General features: G+C 51.6%; 1 protein-coding gene across 1 annotated transcript; it reads right to left on the bottom strand.

Moving 5' to 3' along the window:
- Positions 1 to 5095: 5095 nt before the first annotated feature.
- MCIDAS (multiciliate differentiation and DNA synthesis associated cell cycle protein) lies at positions 5096 to 10715 on the bottom strand. The gene is made up of 7 exons (XM_066253558.1): positions 10599 to 10715; positions 10414 to 10510; positions 10156 to 10244; positions 7082 to 7154; positions 6469 to 6686; positions 5755 to 5865; positions 5096 to 5543 (listed from the first exon to the last, which is right to left on the bottom strand). The coding sequence occupies exons 1-7, from the start codon at positions 10713 to 10715 to the stop codon at positions 5103 to 5105; spliced, it is 1146 nt and encodes a 381-aa protein (XP_066109655.1). The 3' UTR covers positions 5096 to 5102.
- Positions 10716 to 14812: the final 4097 nt, after the last annotated feature.

Here is a 14812-nt window from a genome sequence, read left to right on the forward strand (position 1 = left end):
GAAAGAAAAGAATGGATTAAGGACAGATGACGTGAAGCAATCTGGCCCAGAGTTAATTCTAACGTGCTGGTAAGTGACAGGTTGTTAACTGCAAACACACGGAGGCCACAGGCCCTTTGTCATCTGCTGTAGATGTGCATGCACTTGTTGGTAAATTATGTATGATCTACTTTGTAGGCTGTGGATTCTCTTTTCTGTCAGTCTTCTAACTTCTCAAGGCAAGGTAAAAGAATCTCTTCGGAGATTTTAAGGAAAAGTTCTCTAAATGGCCTCAGTCAACAAATCTTCATAGATAGCATCCTAGGAAGATTATGTTCAGTCAAGATCTTCTCACTGTAACTGAGTCTCCAAAAATTAAGTAAGAACAACAAAAAAAATTAAGTAAGAACAAACCTGAGAGGGTTGAAAGGTTGTAAGACCTCTTAATAAACCACTATTTACCTGATTAGCCAAAAATCACCTGTCAATATTATATACCATAGATTCCACAAGCGAGTGTGATGAAAATGTGTGGCCAATAAATAGAATACATGTAACAGACTAAGGACATGGCTGCTATATAACAAAAACTAGTTTAATATTTACATCTGACACTCTTAATTAATTTGTCATTCTGGTTTGATCTGGTAGTTACATTCAGTTGATAGTTTTTTCAATCTAGTTTTAAGATTTTTCTCTACAGTGTAAATCTATTAAATATTTTTGTAGCATTATGTTAGGATACTTTAAGTACATTGTTCAGAATATAAAACACTTCTTGAGTAAATAATTTTCTATACTAAACTCAGATATGATACAAACATCATTCTCCTTTATTTATAAATAAAACTTTTATTTTTGAAATTAATTTTAGAGAGAGGAGTCAGAGAGAAAGAAAGGCAGGGGAGTAAAGGAGCAGAAAGCATCAACTCATAGTTCTTTTTCTTTGTGCCTTGACTGAGCAAGCCTGGGGGGTTTTGAACCAGTGACCTCAGCATGCCAGGTCGATGCTTTATCCACTGTACCACCATAGGTCAGGCAAGTAAAGCCTTTAGATCAGCAGTTCTCAGCCTGTGGGTCGCGACCCTGGGTCGTGACCCACAGGTTGAGAACCGCTGCTTTAGATGTTCACATTTCTTTATGCCACAAATACATAAAGATTTTTCTATAATATAGCTGTTTCATTATTCATTTAACAACCTTGAATTCACTTCAAAGTTCCCATAAAACTACGTTTATCACATGGCTCCATTTCCTCCATCTCACTCTCGACCCCCAGCTGTCCTTGCTCTCGGCCCTCAGGTGTTCCCATTCTTGTTCTCATTCCCTCCACGGAGCAGGGCTGTCCACAGCTTGCACACGCTCATGGTGAAGCCGCTTACTCTGGAGTGTTTACCTTATGAAAAGGTTATCAGCAAACTTTCCAAACTTAGATGCAAACATGTCCAAAAACAAAAGAAATTAAAGTTTTTCTAAGGAGCAATGCCTGTCAGCTCTTTATTTGTTGTTGGAGTTGCAGTGTTGCACTGTGTGCTGTTTTCCACATGAACAACTGAAACCCTACCTTTGCCCGGCCCTGTGTGTTTAACGTTGGTGATTCTAGATGTTTCATTTGACTTGAAGGGCCGTCTCTACATCCTGCAGCTGCTCTGCATGAAGATGGTCCTTGTGGAGAAGTGTTTCACAACAGCCAGCGATGTTTTCAACAGAAAGCTCTTCCTCATCACCACTTGATTGCCCAGGGTTCATCCTCAGACTCCTCCACTGGCAAGTGCTTCCCAGGTGAGCTAATCCTCCTGTGTGGCCTCACATGCCATACACAGACTGTAACTCATGACTGATGTCTCCCAGCTCCAACCTTCCCCTGGAATTCCAGACTCAAATATCGAGGAATCAGGGTATGGGCATCCCTGGGAGGCCGTCATTCTGCCTGCCACAGCCACCTTGGAGGAAGTTACAATTACCCCTCCCTTAGTGCATTCTGATAGTCTTTAAATGGGTCCTCTGCTTCCACCTTGCTCTCCATGCCCATGCCACTACAATTCTCCTCGAGACACCAGAATACTTTGTTTAAAATTGAGGTGTGATCATGTGAACTTTGGGCCGAAAACCCCAAAGAATGACTTCTCATCTTCCCCAGGACAAAGTCCTCACCAAGGCCTAGAGGGGCTGTCTCTTCTACCCAGTGGCCTCATTTCCTTCATTCAGTTCTAACCACACTAGCCTCCACCTTACACACACACACACACACACACACACACACACACACACACCTGAATGTTCAGTCCCTCAGACATCCAGAAGACTGGTTCCCTCGCTTCTTCAGGTCACTTCTCAAGTGTCACTTGATCGAGGGAGCTCCCCTGATAGGCCACCATAGGTAAGCACATTGCCTGTTACTGATGTTCTTTATCTGCTAAAGACCTCATGCTTGTGCCCCCCCCCAAAAAAATCATAGGTTGAAACCCTAGCCCCCATTGTGATGGGTCTTTGGGAGCTAATTATGTTTAGACAATTTCCTATGAGTAGAGCCCCATGATGGGATTGGCACCCTTACAAGAAGAGGAATCCTCATCACAACCCCACCAAGCTGGTCTCCTAAATGTGAACTCCCCAGCGTTTAGAACTGAAAGAAATAAGTTTTTGTTCATGTAATAAATGTCTTTGGTATTTTGCTGTGGTAGCCCCTGCTAAGACCTACCTTACTCTTATATATATTGGTCAATACTTATCTCTTCCCAGGCCAAAGACCCACGAGGGTGAGGATTTTGTGTTGTGTTCTTCTACTAGCTTCTCAGTATCTGTCTCACCGAGATTCTCAGTAACATTCGATACACATCTGTTGAAGGGATTAATCTCATTTTTTAACTCCACTACTGCTAAATACTGCAAAGTTGGTAATTTATGCCATTAGTTCACAGGAGAGCTGCTCCCCAAGGTCCCCTGCCCCCCAGAAATTGAAGATGCTTAAATAGTAGAGTTGCCAATGACTGACATAAAAATTATAGGTCTGTAATCTGAATGGCAGTAAGAACTAATTTTTTTTTAAACCAGCCATAAGATAAACAGGAAAAAAATACATATAAAATTTTAAACCTTTTCAATCATTGAAATTAATGCATTAGGAAAATACTAATTGCGAAGTGGAGAGGAAAAGAACTTTTGACAAGCTGATTGTTTCTTGTTTCTTGGGACAATTTAAGTATTTCCATTTTGTTTTGTTTTTTTCTTGTTCTGAATGTGTTAACTTTATATTTAAGCTGATAAGAATTCTAAGAGGTCAGTATATATTTTAAGTTCATTTGCTAGACAAAATATGCGGAAATGTGGCCTATTTTATCACTTTTTTTCTTTCTGAATGGCTATTTAAATATAGATAACAGCACACAGGACAAACTGGAGGAGCAGGTTCTGTCCCCGGGCCAGCTCACCTGTTACCTGATACTTGCACTCAGATGGCAGACCCAGCAGTGCAGTGTAAGAGGGCTGGACACTTGCCCAAGCCGAGCCTCAAATGCAGTAAGTAGCCCTCAAGTTTAGGAACTGGGATAGGCCTGACCTGTGGTGGCACAGTGGATAGAGCATGGATCTGGAACGCTGAGGTCGCCAGTTCAAGACCTTGCATTTGTCTGGTCAAGGCACATACAACAAGCAATCAATGAACAACTAACGTGAAGCAACTATGAGTTGATACTTCTTACTTTCCTCTATCTGTTTCTCCCCTCTTTCTTTGTAAAATCAATCAATAAAAAAAATTTTTTTTTAAGAACTGGAATAAATGACTGCTTGTTAAACACAACTCGCATAATTTCACAACAAGGAAGAGAAAGGAACCCCACACAAAAGGAAACAAGAAAGTCAAAGGGAAGTCTCTATATAACATATGAGTTCTTCTTAGAGCAAGCCAAAAAACCTGTAAGATGAAGGTGCACCCCAGGTGTCTCCATGGAATTCATATAGCAGATAGTTTTACTTCCGCCAAGATTTCCACACTTGGTTTCTGGTCAAAAAATATGAACATTATTTTATGTGGGATATGCCATTTCCTTAAAACAACTTATGGTTCTTGTTAACAAAGTTTGTTAACCACTTTTCATGTGGTTATTCTGTTTAGACAAAATTGTATATGGAATCAATATAAACATTGTAAATCTCACAAAATTATATGAATGATCGTTACAAACAAACACGTTTAGCACCTTTGTTGGTAGCTCACTGCCTCTGAGGATCTCCGTGTTCCTCTCCTTCATTGCCCTACTCAATTGTTTAGGCTACCTCTCCTACTTTTTTATTCTGGTAGCTAGAATAAAAGTTTTCAATAGTCACAGCAGTACATGTCCCTGCAAGACCAGGGTAAGTTGAGAACAACATGTTCAGCCAGGGACCCGACCTTGAGCTTACACCCCATCCCGGACTAGTGAGGGGGACTGGAAGGTCCCAAGATGCTTCTTGTTGTAGAAATGGCCTAGTCTCTTAAAGCCTCCTCTTCCTCTCTTATAAAGCCGGGGCATTTTATAGTGATAAAATAGCCAAGTGCTGCTCTCATCAGCCCGCAAGGACCCTTTGAATCCCACAAGGCACATTCACCATCTCATCTTCAGCTCAGGATGTCTTCTATACTTCAGTCCTCCCCTGGGTCTCTGAACCTCTCCTGCACGTGGGGTCTCTGACTCTCGTGTATGTATGCAGGATTCCCATACGCTTGCGTATATTATATTTGGTATTTTCTCTTGCTTAAAAAAAATTAATAGCTAAGTGGTTTCTAAGTCCCTTCCAGCTCTAAAAGTACATAATTAAAGGCTGCTGAAACAACTCCTCAAATCGACTGTGGTACATATGTGTGTTTATACGCATATATACATTCGAGCTGTTTCACTGTGTAAGGGGGAGGGACTATACGCAGTATTTGTACCAGAACTTCGCAGGGCACCACTATTGAGATCTCCTCCTGGGAGAGAGTCAGTTTAGGGGTGGCATTGGCCCTGAAGGGGCAGTCTGAGAAGTCGAGTGCAAGAAACAGCTCCAACTACTGCCGCTTAGCCCCAGGGGCTGCAATCAGGATCCTGAGGCAACGTGGTTGTTTTTTTCTTGGGGAGGGCGGGGGGGGGGGGGCACGTGCCCGCTCAGCTGGGGACCCAGCGGAATTTGTAACCCCCGTTGGCCGTCCGAATGGTGAAGGCGTTGCCCTGGGGGAAGGCGAGGGTGCGGATGGTGCCGTGACTGCGGATGGGGGTGCAGAAGGAGCCGCTCTCCTCCAGCTGCCCGCAGCTCAGGTCCAGCGAGCTCCCGCCGCAGTGCGTGCGCAGCCCCCGGAAGGCCCCGTGCAGGTGCCCAGGCCCGCGGGCCGGGCTCGCCGGCTCCGGCTGCAGGCGGAGCCGCTTCGGGTTGCGGCTCTGCAGCGCTTTGTCGCAGCGCTCGGAAATGTCCCTCAGGATGGCGTCCGCTTGCGCGCAGTCTTGCCCCGCAGCGCCTAGCAACTCCTCCAGGCTCCTCTTGGCAGTGGCCGTGAGCAGGCAGGGCTCGGCGGCCGCCCCGCCATCCCGGGCCTGAGTGATCATCAGCTTCTACAAAAGACCGGGAAGGCGCTTCCTGGGCCAGCTGCACTCGTGTGTGCGGGGGCGCGCAGAGAATACCCAGGGGCAAGGGACTGAGCAGGCTCCTCGAGAGCCTCTCTGTTCTCCACCCCACTGGGGCCCAACAGTGGGAGCGGGTCTGGGTGCACAGGACATTTCCGACTGCCCGCAGCATCCCACGAGCGCGCACGCGCCCACTTACGTCCAGCACCGAGGCCAGGTGCCGGGTCCGACTGGCGAGTTCCTTCAGCCGCACGTTGCGCTCCTTGAGCGACGCTATCTCCTCTTGCTTCTGGGTCAGTGTCGCGTGCAGCTGCAGGGGGTGATCCGAACTTTGAGAGGCAGGCCACTGTGCTCGGTCAGTCAGTGTATTAAGTCCAGATCCTAACGTCCAATCAGGAATGGGGATCCTCGGGCTTTTACACGGGTGAGAATCAGAATTTGTGTGTGTGCGTGACTTTTTTTAAACAAAGCACGTAGACAAAATGCATCTTCATGCGCCCTCGGGGTGGGGCGGCGGCGAAAAGTACTGACATGAGCAAGAGGAGGTCTAGGTTCTGCCTCTGAAGCTCAACCATTCTCTACCTCAGTCTCCCTACCTGTAAAATGGGGCTTTTAAGTGTCTAGTGCAAAGGATATGAATGTTAAACGCGAGGAGATGATAAATTGGGAAGCTCAATACCAGACATGTGGAAAAGCCCTGAGTACATACTGGTGGCCCTATTAAACATCTGGTGGGCTAAGAGTGTTCCTACTTAGTGAAACTGTCCAGTGAAGTGGAGCCCCCAGAGCAAGAGCAGCTGCGCGAGCCACCGCGGATCCACTGCTCCCAACCCCCCTTCGGCACGTCCCCGCTCCCGCAGCTCCACACCCTGTTCCGCCCCAGGAGGGCTGGCCGCCAGCCCCGCATCCCTACTTGGTTGTTCTCAACCAGCGCGTCCCCAAGCGCCCTCTGGTTCTGGTCCGCCACCTCCTTCCAGTACCGCTCCGACGGGGGTACGTCTGCTGAGCGCAGCGGCTGCAGGGCTGGTGCGTCCAGCGGAGGGGAGAGGCTGGGCCCGAACGGCAGTGTGTCGCAAGGAGAGAAGGGGAAGTCTCCAACGGCCAGGGTAGGCGACATCAAGGAGGACGAGTCTGAGGGAGAGCAGGAGCTAGGTCTGCAGCCTCAGACTTGCGCCCTCTCGTACAGGGACAAGATGCCACGCTGGATGCAGGGTTACATGGAGACTTTGCTTCAGTAAGTAAAGCAGCCCTCGCCCCGCAATCCCTACGACTCCCAGGCCCTTCCTGACACCTGTTCCTTCCCCGCTCCCAGACCTCACAGACGCAAACGGAGAGAGCGCTATGGACCTTGCAATTCGTCTTCTCCATCACGTCCCCTAAATAGCGAAGAGCCCGACCCCTTGATGAGTTGCGGGCGAGCCTCAACGGGTGGTGGGCTTACCACCTTCACGACCACGAGATCGGAACTAGTACGACTGGGGTGGGGACGCCCCCGCCGTTGTTTAATCGCAGGGAGATTCTCTTACCTGCAGTGAGGTCCTCCACCGCGTCTCTGAAACCCTGCAGTTCCACGTCTGCTGCCGTCTGCAGGGCACAGTTCTGAAATAAACCAGAGGTGCGTGCGAGTTAGAGCCCAGTCTGACAGGCCTGGAACACTTCCTACACCGACAGCTGGCTTCCTACCTGAAAATCAGAGCCCCGTCCGAGACGCGGAACCCAAGAGCCTTGCACCGCCATGGCGGGGAGCCCATGGGGACCGGGTCCGCGAGCGTCCTGCAGGGCACAGTAACCGTGCGCGGCTGCCAGGCTTGGTCTCTCGGCGCTCAGCGCAGCAGCCGGGCTCCCCGCTTTCCGCAGCCCGCACTGTCCCTGCCCCCGCGCCGCTTCATTAGCCCCCCACTAGCCAACCAGTTGCCTGCGGTGCCTCCTGGTGCGCTGGCCCAGCCTCAGCTCTGACTTACCTCCGACCCGTCTAGGACCGGAGCTCCACATCTGGGAGCGTGCCATGGTGCGCACACTCCCTTTCCTCCTAGGACCCGCAGTGACTTGAGGCCAGATTTCCCGCCAAGGCTCCGGCACAGTTAGACCACCCCTCTCCCCATAAAGGAAAGAAAAGACGTGGGAGCCGGAGGTGCTATGGAAAGTGCTTCGGTCCAGCACGCTGCAGCCGTGGCCCCTGTTGCTTGTTTCTTTAAAAATTGGAGTTGGCTTTTCCCCTTACGGTGTACCTCCAACGTCAGGAGCTCGCCTGGTTTCTTCCGTGTGCCTGAAGGCGTGGGCCAGAAGGAGGGGGGAGGGCGCCAGGAACCTTCCTATCCCCTAATTCCTGAACACTTAGAGTTGAAAAAACTCTTCACATAGAGTCTCTCTGTTCATTCACACCAATGTGGGGAGCAGGCTAGGGCCCGGGAAGTGGGAACGATTCTTCTGATGCAGAATCTGATACTCAGAAAAATTGAATTGCCCAGAGTCACCTAGCTCTGGAAACGTGGAATTGGGGCTTGTGTTCCAGAATGCTGGTGCCTCTTTCGGTCCGCCTTCTGCCCCTCAGTGCCTCTGCTCCATCTGTCTTCTAAGAAAGACTGACCCCCAGTGCACACAGACAGACTTGGTGGTGGGTGCCTCCAGTATGCTCCTCAAAACTGTCTATCCTACTGGTTGCACTGTTACTGATTGGTAGATTCCTTTGTATCAGTCATGGTCTTCTCCCTAAAGCCCTTCCTTGTACTATTCAGCTATTTCTGAGAAGAAGAACTTATTCTGACCCTAACCTCAAAATTGCACAAGAGTCAGGTTTCCACAGGAAAGAGGACCCTGATCAGGGAGCCTCTGGCACCAGCTGGGAACTGAGGCTACAGGGGAAAGGAGCTGAGAAATGAGGGACTAGGGGCCCCAGAAACTCCAAAGCACAGGTGCTGCCCTGGTTGAAGAAGGCAGAAAGGTCTCCTCCCCAGTAATAAATAAGTCTGGACGATGAGGAGCCTGGAGGCTAACTCAGGAACTGGGGCCCAGGAAGTGCTTCCTCTCTGCTGTCCAGTCTTGACCCATTCTGGACAACAAACACTTCTGGAGCACACCTCTCTCTTTCCATCTTCCCCAGCAGGAGGGAGGCTGGGCAATGTAACGGGAGTGTGGACTGGCCAGGGATCTCCCTAGGGGACCATCCTCTGAGGTCTCTCACCCTCTGCATCTGCCCTGATTTCCCCAGGAAAAGTCCTGAACCTTCTTGTGTGAGCTCTGTCCTCAAAACTTTGAATCCTACTTTCCCAAGTAGATAAAAACCTGGCATTTCTTCAACTACAACAGCAGCCAAAAAAAGACTAACACAGAACATGGTGTCAAATTTAAGTTCTATATACTTAAGCAAAAAGTCAGGAAGAGCCCGCCTGGTTTTTGTTGCGTGCAAAATAAATGTGTAGGAGTGAGGACGCTAGGTGGGTTCTGGGTCCCCTGAAAGCTGCTCATACATTATCTTTCCTTATCTGACCATCCAGACCTGATAACAACAACAGAACAGACTCCGCAGAGCAATGCCCACCGCACCATGTGTCCCGACCATCTCTGCTCTCATTGGCCACCTACCCTGAGACCCATGGGCTCTATCTCAGTTCTAAGAGGCACTCAACGGGCCAGGGAAGCTTTGCTCCACCGTCAACTGTGGGAGGTGGTCATATATTCTGCTGGGCCTGTCCCCATGGACCTCTTGTCCCCAGCACCTGCTGCCAGGAAGCTGGGACTGGCACTCTTCCATGTAGCCAAGACCTCCCGACCTTCTGGGCACTTCATATCCCATGATGAGCCAGGTTTTTGGCCTCCCAGAGACCAGTGCTGGAAGCTCCACCAGCTGCCTGGTGGGTGTCCACCCTGGCAAGCAGGAAAGTGGGATGGAAGTAAAAAGATGGGTTTTGGGGGGAAAGAAAAAGGTCAAATGCCTCTTTGTCTCATAAGGGTAAGTCACCTGAGCCTTTGGGTGGGAGAGAAAAAAATCTTTTTGGAAGTGCTCAACTGCTGAAGGGCCACTTCTGCAGAGAGCAACCTTTTCCATCAGATTTCTTCCAGAATCCTTTGTTTTTCTTCCTGCTTCCTCCAAATATAAACTCTTCGTCTTTTCCAGTCTTGATCCAGAAGTTATCCTCCGATCTCCACACCCCTTAGATACCCAGGGAATAAGAACGGTTAATGAGAGGCTGGGAAGGGGGCCACATTAAGGGGAACAGACAAAACGGTGTCAGATGCCCAGTGAGCAGCTGTGCCCCCCCCCCCCATCCGCCTGGTCCCTGGGTGAGCAATCACCGCTTGGCCGGGTCGAAGCTCCAGGGAATGGGTGGGAGGTTGAACGGAGACCCGTCTGGCGGAAGAGCCCTACTGGTGGGCCCCCTACCCGAGTCGATCAGAACAGCTCTCAGAGTGCAGCGGTCGGGACCAGACTGGGAGGAAGGAGGAGTTCTGATCCTGGAGGCGCTGGTTCCAGCCCGACATCCCACCCACTAGCCAAGCGTGCTCCGCACGCGCGACGAGCCTTGGCAGAAACTAACCCGTGCCCCCGAAATCCGAATTTGGGCGCCAGAGACCGAGAGGCGCCACGGGAACGGGGAGGTACCTGCGAGGCGGCTGAGTCACCGGCAGGCGGCGCGTCGGGCCCGAGGAACGAGCAGTCGGCGAGGTCCTGCAGGTCTATGGTGGTGAGGGCTGTGCGGGGAGAACGCGAGACACCGCGGGCGGTGAGCCGCCCCGCAAGGGCTGGCCGCTGGCGCTGCCGCCAGGACGCAGGAACCCGGGAAGCCGCTTTGCCCGACTGCTTGCGCCCACCTGCCCAGCACCAGGAGCCCCAGGGGGCGCGCGGGGTCACCGCGCTCACCAGGCAGCGCAGCGGGCTCGGCGCCCGGGGGGTCCTCGTACACGGACACCTGGCTGCCGCCGCCACAGCTGGGGAAGGACTTCCGCGGAGGGACGAACTGGGCGGGCACAGAAACGGTGAGTGCGGGCCAGCCAGCCCCCGGGGGCCCAGGGGGTGCGGACCCCGCGCGGCCGGCCCGGCCCCACCTTCCGCTCCAGCCTCCCGGGCTTGCCGAAGGGCCAGCCGCGCGGCTCCAGCATCCTGTTGGGGCAGATGCTGTCGAAGGCCCGGCGTCCGGCCGCGGCGCCCTCGCACGCCTGCATCCTGGCTCCTCGCCGGCTTCGTCCCGGGAGCCCCCGCCGACTGCCCGGAGGCGGCGGCCGGGCTGCGAGGCCGACGCGCTCCTCGCGCTCCGCCGGGCGCCCGCGGGCTCAGAGGCCGTCCGGAGGTCCCGGGAGGCGCGTGGCCCGGCGGAGCCGAGGGGGGACTGCGAAGGTGCGGAGGGCGTGCCGGGGAGGGGAGGCCCGCCACGCGGGAGGGGCGGCTCGCGCCGGAGCGCCAGCGGTGGCGCCTTCAGCCCCGGACAATCTGCGCGCGGGCGGAGGCGTTAAACCCAACCCGGCAACGGCTTCCCCCGGGACCGCGAGCGCGGGGCGCGGGCCCGCCAGCGCCCTTTTGGCGAGCGTTGGCGCCGCCGCCTCCAGGCCGCGCCAAAGGGAGGGAGGGCAGAGGCGGACGGACCCCACCACCGGCCGCTGACACTGGGCTCTGCCTTCCCGCCCTGGGCGAGCGGGGACGAAACGCTAGGGTTTCTTATTCCCTTTCTTCCCGCCCCAGCCTCAGAGCAGGAAATGAACGTGCCGACTCCAACGGCAGACCCGGGAGGGGCCGGTGGGGTGTAGGAGCCAGCAGGATCTCGCCAGAGCAGCCCCCACCCCAGCACAGAAGCCCCTTCCCCCGAGACTCCAAGGGCAACTCGGCCGGCTTTGACTCACCGACTTACACGTGGTCTCCCTGGCTCCGAGGCCAAGGGCTCGCCTCGCACCCCGAGATACGCCTTTCCCGGCCGCAGCGCCCGAGCAGAGCCTTTAAAGGAGGGGGTGTCAATTAAGAAAAAGTGACACCTACTAACTCCCCTCCAGTTTCTGGAAACGGCACAGTGGGCAGCCCCAGATGCTCTACACCCCGGTCTCTGACCCCTCCCCAGAGGCCTCGGCAGCTCTCAGTATAGGGGGGCTCGCTTGCTCTTCCGCGGTTGCCGTCGCGGCTGCCCTGCCCAACAAACCTGTCCCAGAAAAGGGCGTCTCCAGGTCCGCGGGTCAGCGGTCCTCTCTCAGGACCACTCATATCCATCCAGTGTGAACAACTGTCTGACCTTGGGACCTTTGACCTCCTGTTGGGCACCTTGATTGTGTCTTACACCTAGCAGTAGTCGTGAAAGATCCTCTTTATTTGCACTTGTTACCTGGATTGATGCACAAGATCCCTCTTAGAGTGATGGAGAGTAACCCAGCGGCAGAGCTGGCCAGACTTAGAGACTGGTCTGTCTGTAGATGCGGGAATCCAGCTGGGCGAGGTCAATCCACCTCAGCCCATGTGTCCCCGCTTTAGGTCAGAGTGCCTGAAGATCAGGACCAGGCTCCACCACATTCATGAACCCCAGTTACTCAGGAAAATGTAACACCGACTTTAATAGTGTTTGCTCTGAAGATGAGATCATTTCTATCACATGGCTGGTGCTTGGCATGGATAAATTAATGTCTTTTTTTTTAATGCCTTGGTTGGTATATTTAAATTTTTATTGACTTTATTGGGGTGACATTAATAAAATTATACAGGTTTCAACTGTACAGATCTATCATACATCCTCTGTGCATTGTATAATGTGTTCACCACCCCAAGTCAAGTTTCCTTCCGTCCCCATTTATCCCCCCTCTACTCTCTCCCCTCCCTCCTTTCCCTTCTGCAATCCCCACAGTTATGTCTATAAGTACTTTTTCTTTGCTTAATCCCTGTATCTTTTTCACCCAGCTCCCCACGGCCCCCACCCCCTCTGACAGCTGTCAGTCTGTTCTCTGTCTCTATGAGTCTATTTTGTTTGTTATTTTGTTAATTAGATTCCACAAAGAAGTAAAATCATATGTACTTGTCTTTCTCTGACTGGTTTATTTCACTTAGCATACTACTCTCCAGGTCTAGTCATGCTATTGCAAAGGTGAGGTTTTCCTTCTTTTTTACAGCTGGGTCATATTTCATTGTGTAAATTACACCACAGCTTTTTTATCCACTTATAATGTTGTCTTAAAGAGCCCTTCCAGCTGCACCTCCAGCCTTTCACGGCCTGTTCCTGGCTCTGCCTCTGCTTCCTCTTGTTCCTGAGTAGCCGAGCCACTGGCCAGCCCATCCTCCGGCCCTGTCCTCACTGATGTCCAAGTCTGTAAAAGGAGTAGGGCGTTCTTAGTTGTTTTAGGGAGATGTCTACATATGGAGACCATCACCAATTGTCCAGAACAGGCTCATTTTCCATCAATGAGTTCCAAACTGGGGTAGAAAAATACAGGCGTTGTGCATAAAGATGTATACTATAATAGATTGTCTGTGTCGACAGGAGCTAGAACAGCAGGGTTATGTGGCTCCTATTCTAGATGATTCTGGGACCAAATCACCCACAGCAATCTTGGCTGAGTGATGGAGCAGTGCTGGTGACAACTCCTCCCAGATTGACACTTGTGCAGAAGAGCCAGTCCACTGCCCCACCCCCACCCCCACCACACGCTGAGCAGAGGGCTCCAGGTACTTTGGAATTTGAGACAGATAATGAGTTTTCTCCTCCTTTTCTCTAATGCAGACCAGCTTTTTCTCAATCAGCCTGGGGATCTCCACTTCCCTCTCCCTGCCTAGGAGGAGCAGGCTACTAGGGAGCTGGGCTGACCCACGTATCAGGAGAGAATAGGTCCTCCAAGGGGCTCGGAGTGAGGGGTGTCTGGTTCCGGAGAGCACCTGGAGGGTGCACATGAAGAGAGGTGCAAGGCAGATTCTCTCAACTTGCTGTTTGATTTTTTACTTATGCATATTTGTCATACCTTTAGATTTTTTTATTTATTGATTCTAGAGAGAGAGAGAGAGGAAGAGACAGAATTGATCTGTTGTTTCACTTATTTATGCATTCACTGGCTGATTCCTGTATGTGCCCTGGATCGAACCCGAACCTTGGTGTATTAACAAACTGAGTGACTTGGCCAGGGCCTTGATTCATTCTAAATGCAACAGAACGTGACTTTTCCCCAAAAAACTGTTTTCAACCATGCAGAAAATTTGAATCAACAGTACCATGAAAAACAATATTATGTCTACCTCCAATTGGTAGCACTGTCCTGTATTTGTTTTGTCTGTTTCTGTCTTCCAAGTTTTCCTCTGTGCAACCCTCCTTTACCCCCCACCTCTGGCTTCCTTGAAGTTTTTGAAGGTTCGCCTGTATAAAGGGCCTCAACTCTACCAGGTAAGTGCTACTGTTAGTCCCGTTTATACAGAAGAGACTTTGGACATAGTGATGAGACTTGCTTCAGGTCACTCCAGAGTCCACATGTTTAATGAGTACTTTATAGTATACTAACCTCACAACACTCTCATTTAGGCTTCACAACAGCCCCATGTTTGGGATCAGGGCAGCCACACATTTCAGAAAGGGGGTTTTCTTAAGCACTTGCAGAAACCTGTAAGTGGGGGAAGTTGAGCAGTGTGGCTAACGGTGGGACCGGACACAGACCACCTGCCTCCTACGCCTGGCTGTCTTCCCTGTTAACTTCTCTGCAGCCGTGTCCTCCTCTGAAAAATAAGATAGTAGAGACTCCCTCATAAATTGTTAGACTGAAAGAAGGAATGATGAGCACAGTGCCTAGTACACGAACACACAAAGACAGCCATGATGACTACTATCACGCCATTGTTACCCTGGGCTCACATGCAGCAGGTGTAAGAGAGGCTGAACAGATGAACCATGTGACTAGGATAAAAGGGCTCCATGCAGTCACCATCACCGCCCTGCAAAGCCATGATTTCCAACATCTGTGCGCTGGCCGGAGCTCCTCCTTCACTATGCGCTGGGGGCCTGCCCAGTCCCCAAAGCTTCCCAGACAGGCATCATTGGCATGAGTATACACCGGGGCCCCTCTAGACCACACGGACTGCTGTGGTTCTATTCAGCCTCACACCTCCCCACACCCTTTGGACCTCTGGGGTGAGCCATCCTCATCCTCCTGAGAAGAGGGGATCACAAGATAGAGACCTACAAGTGACCATGCGTTGCCTTGTGACTTGAACCACAGCCACCTGGACCTCGCCTGACCTAGTGTTCTTCTACACTGCAGGGATCGCAAACTCGTTGCCATGCGGCCCGCCCACCAATTTTGTGAGGCCCGCA

This window comes from Saccopteryx bilineata, chromosome 1 (genome assembly GCF_036850765.1).
Source record: "Saccopteryx bilineata isolate mSacBil1 chromosome 1, mSacBil1_pri_phased_curated, whole genome shotgun sequence".
NCBI lineage: Eukaryota > Metazoa > Chordata > Mammalia > Chiroptera > Emballonuridae > Saccopteryx > Saccopteryx bilineata.

Coding starts and splice junctions, on each gene's coding strand:
- MCIDAS (XM_066253558.1), bottom strand. CDS start 10,715: ATGCAGGCGTGCGAGGGCGCCGCGGCCGGACGCCGGGCCTTCGACAGC. Junction 10,511..10,598: donor CCGGGAGGCTGGAGCGGAAG/GTGGGGCCGGGC, acceptor GTGCCCGCCCAG/TTCGTCCCTCCGCGGAAGTC. Junction 7,155..10,155: donor GTGACTCAGCCGCCTCGCAG/GTACCTCCCCGT, acceptor GGTTTATTTCAG/AACTGTGCCCTGCAGACGGC.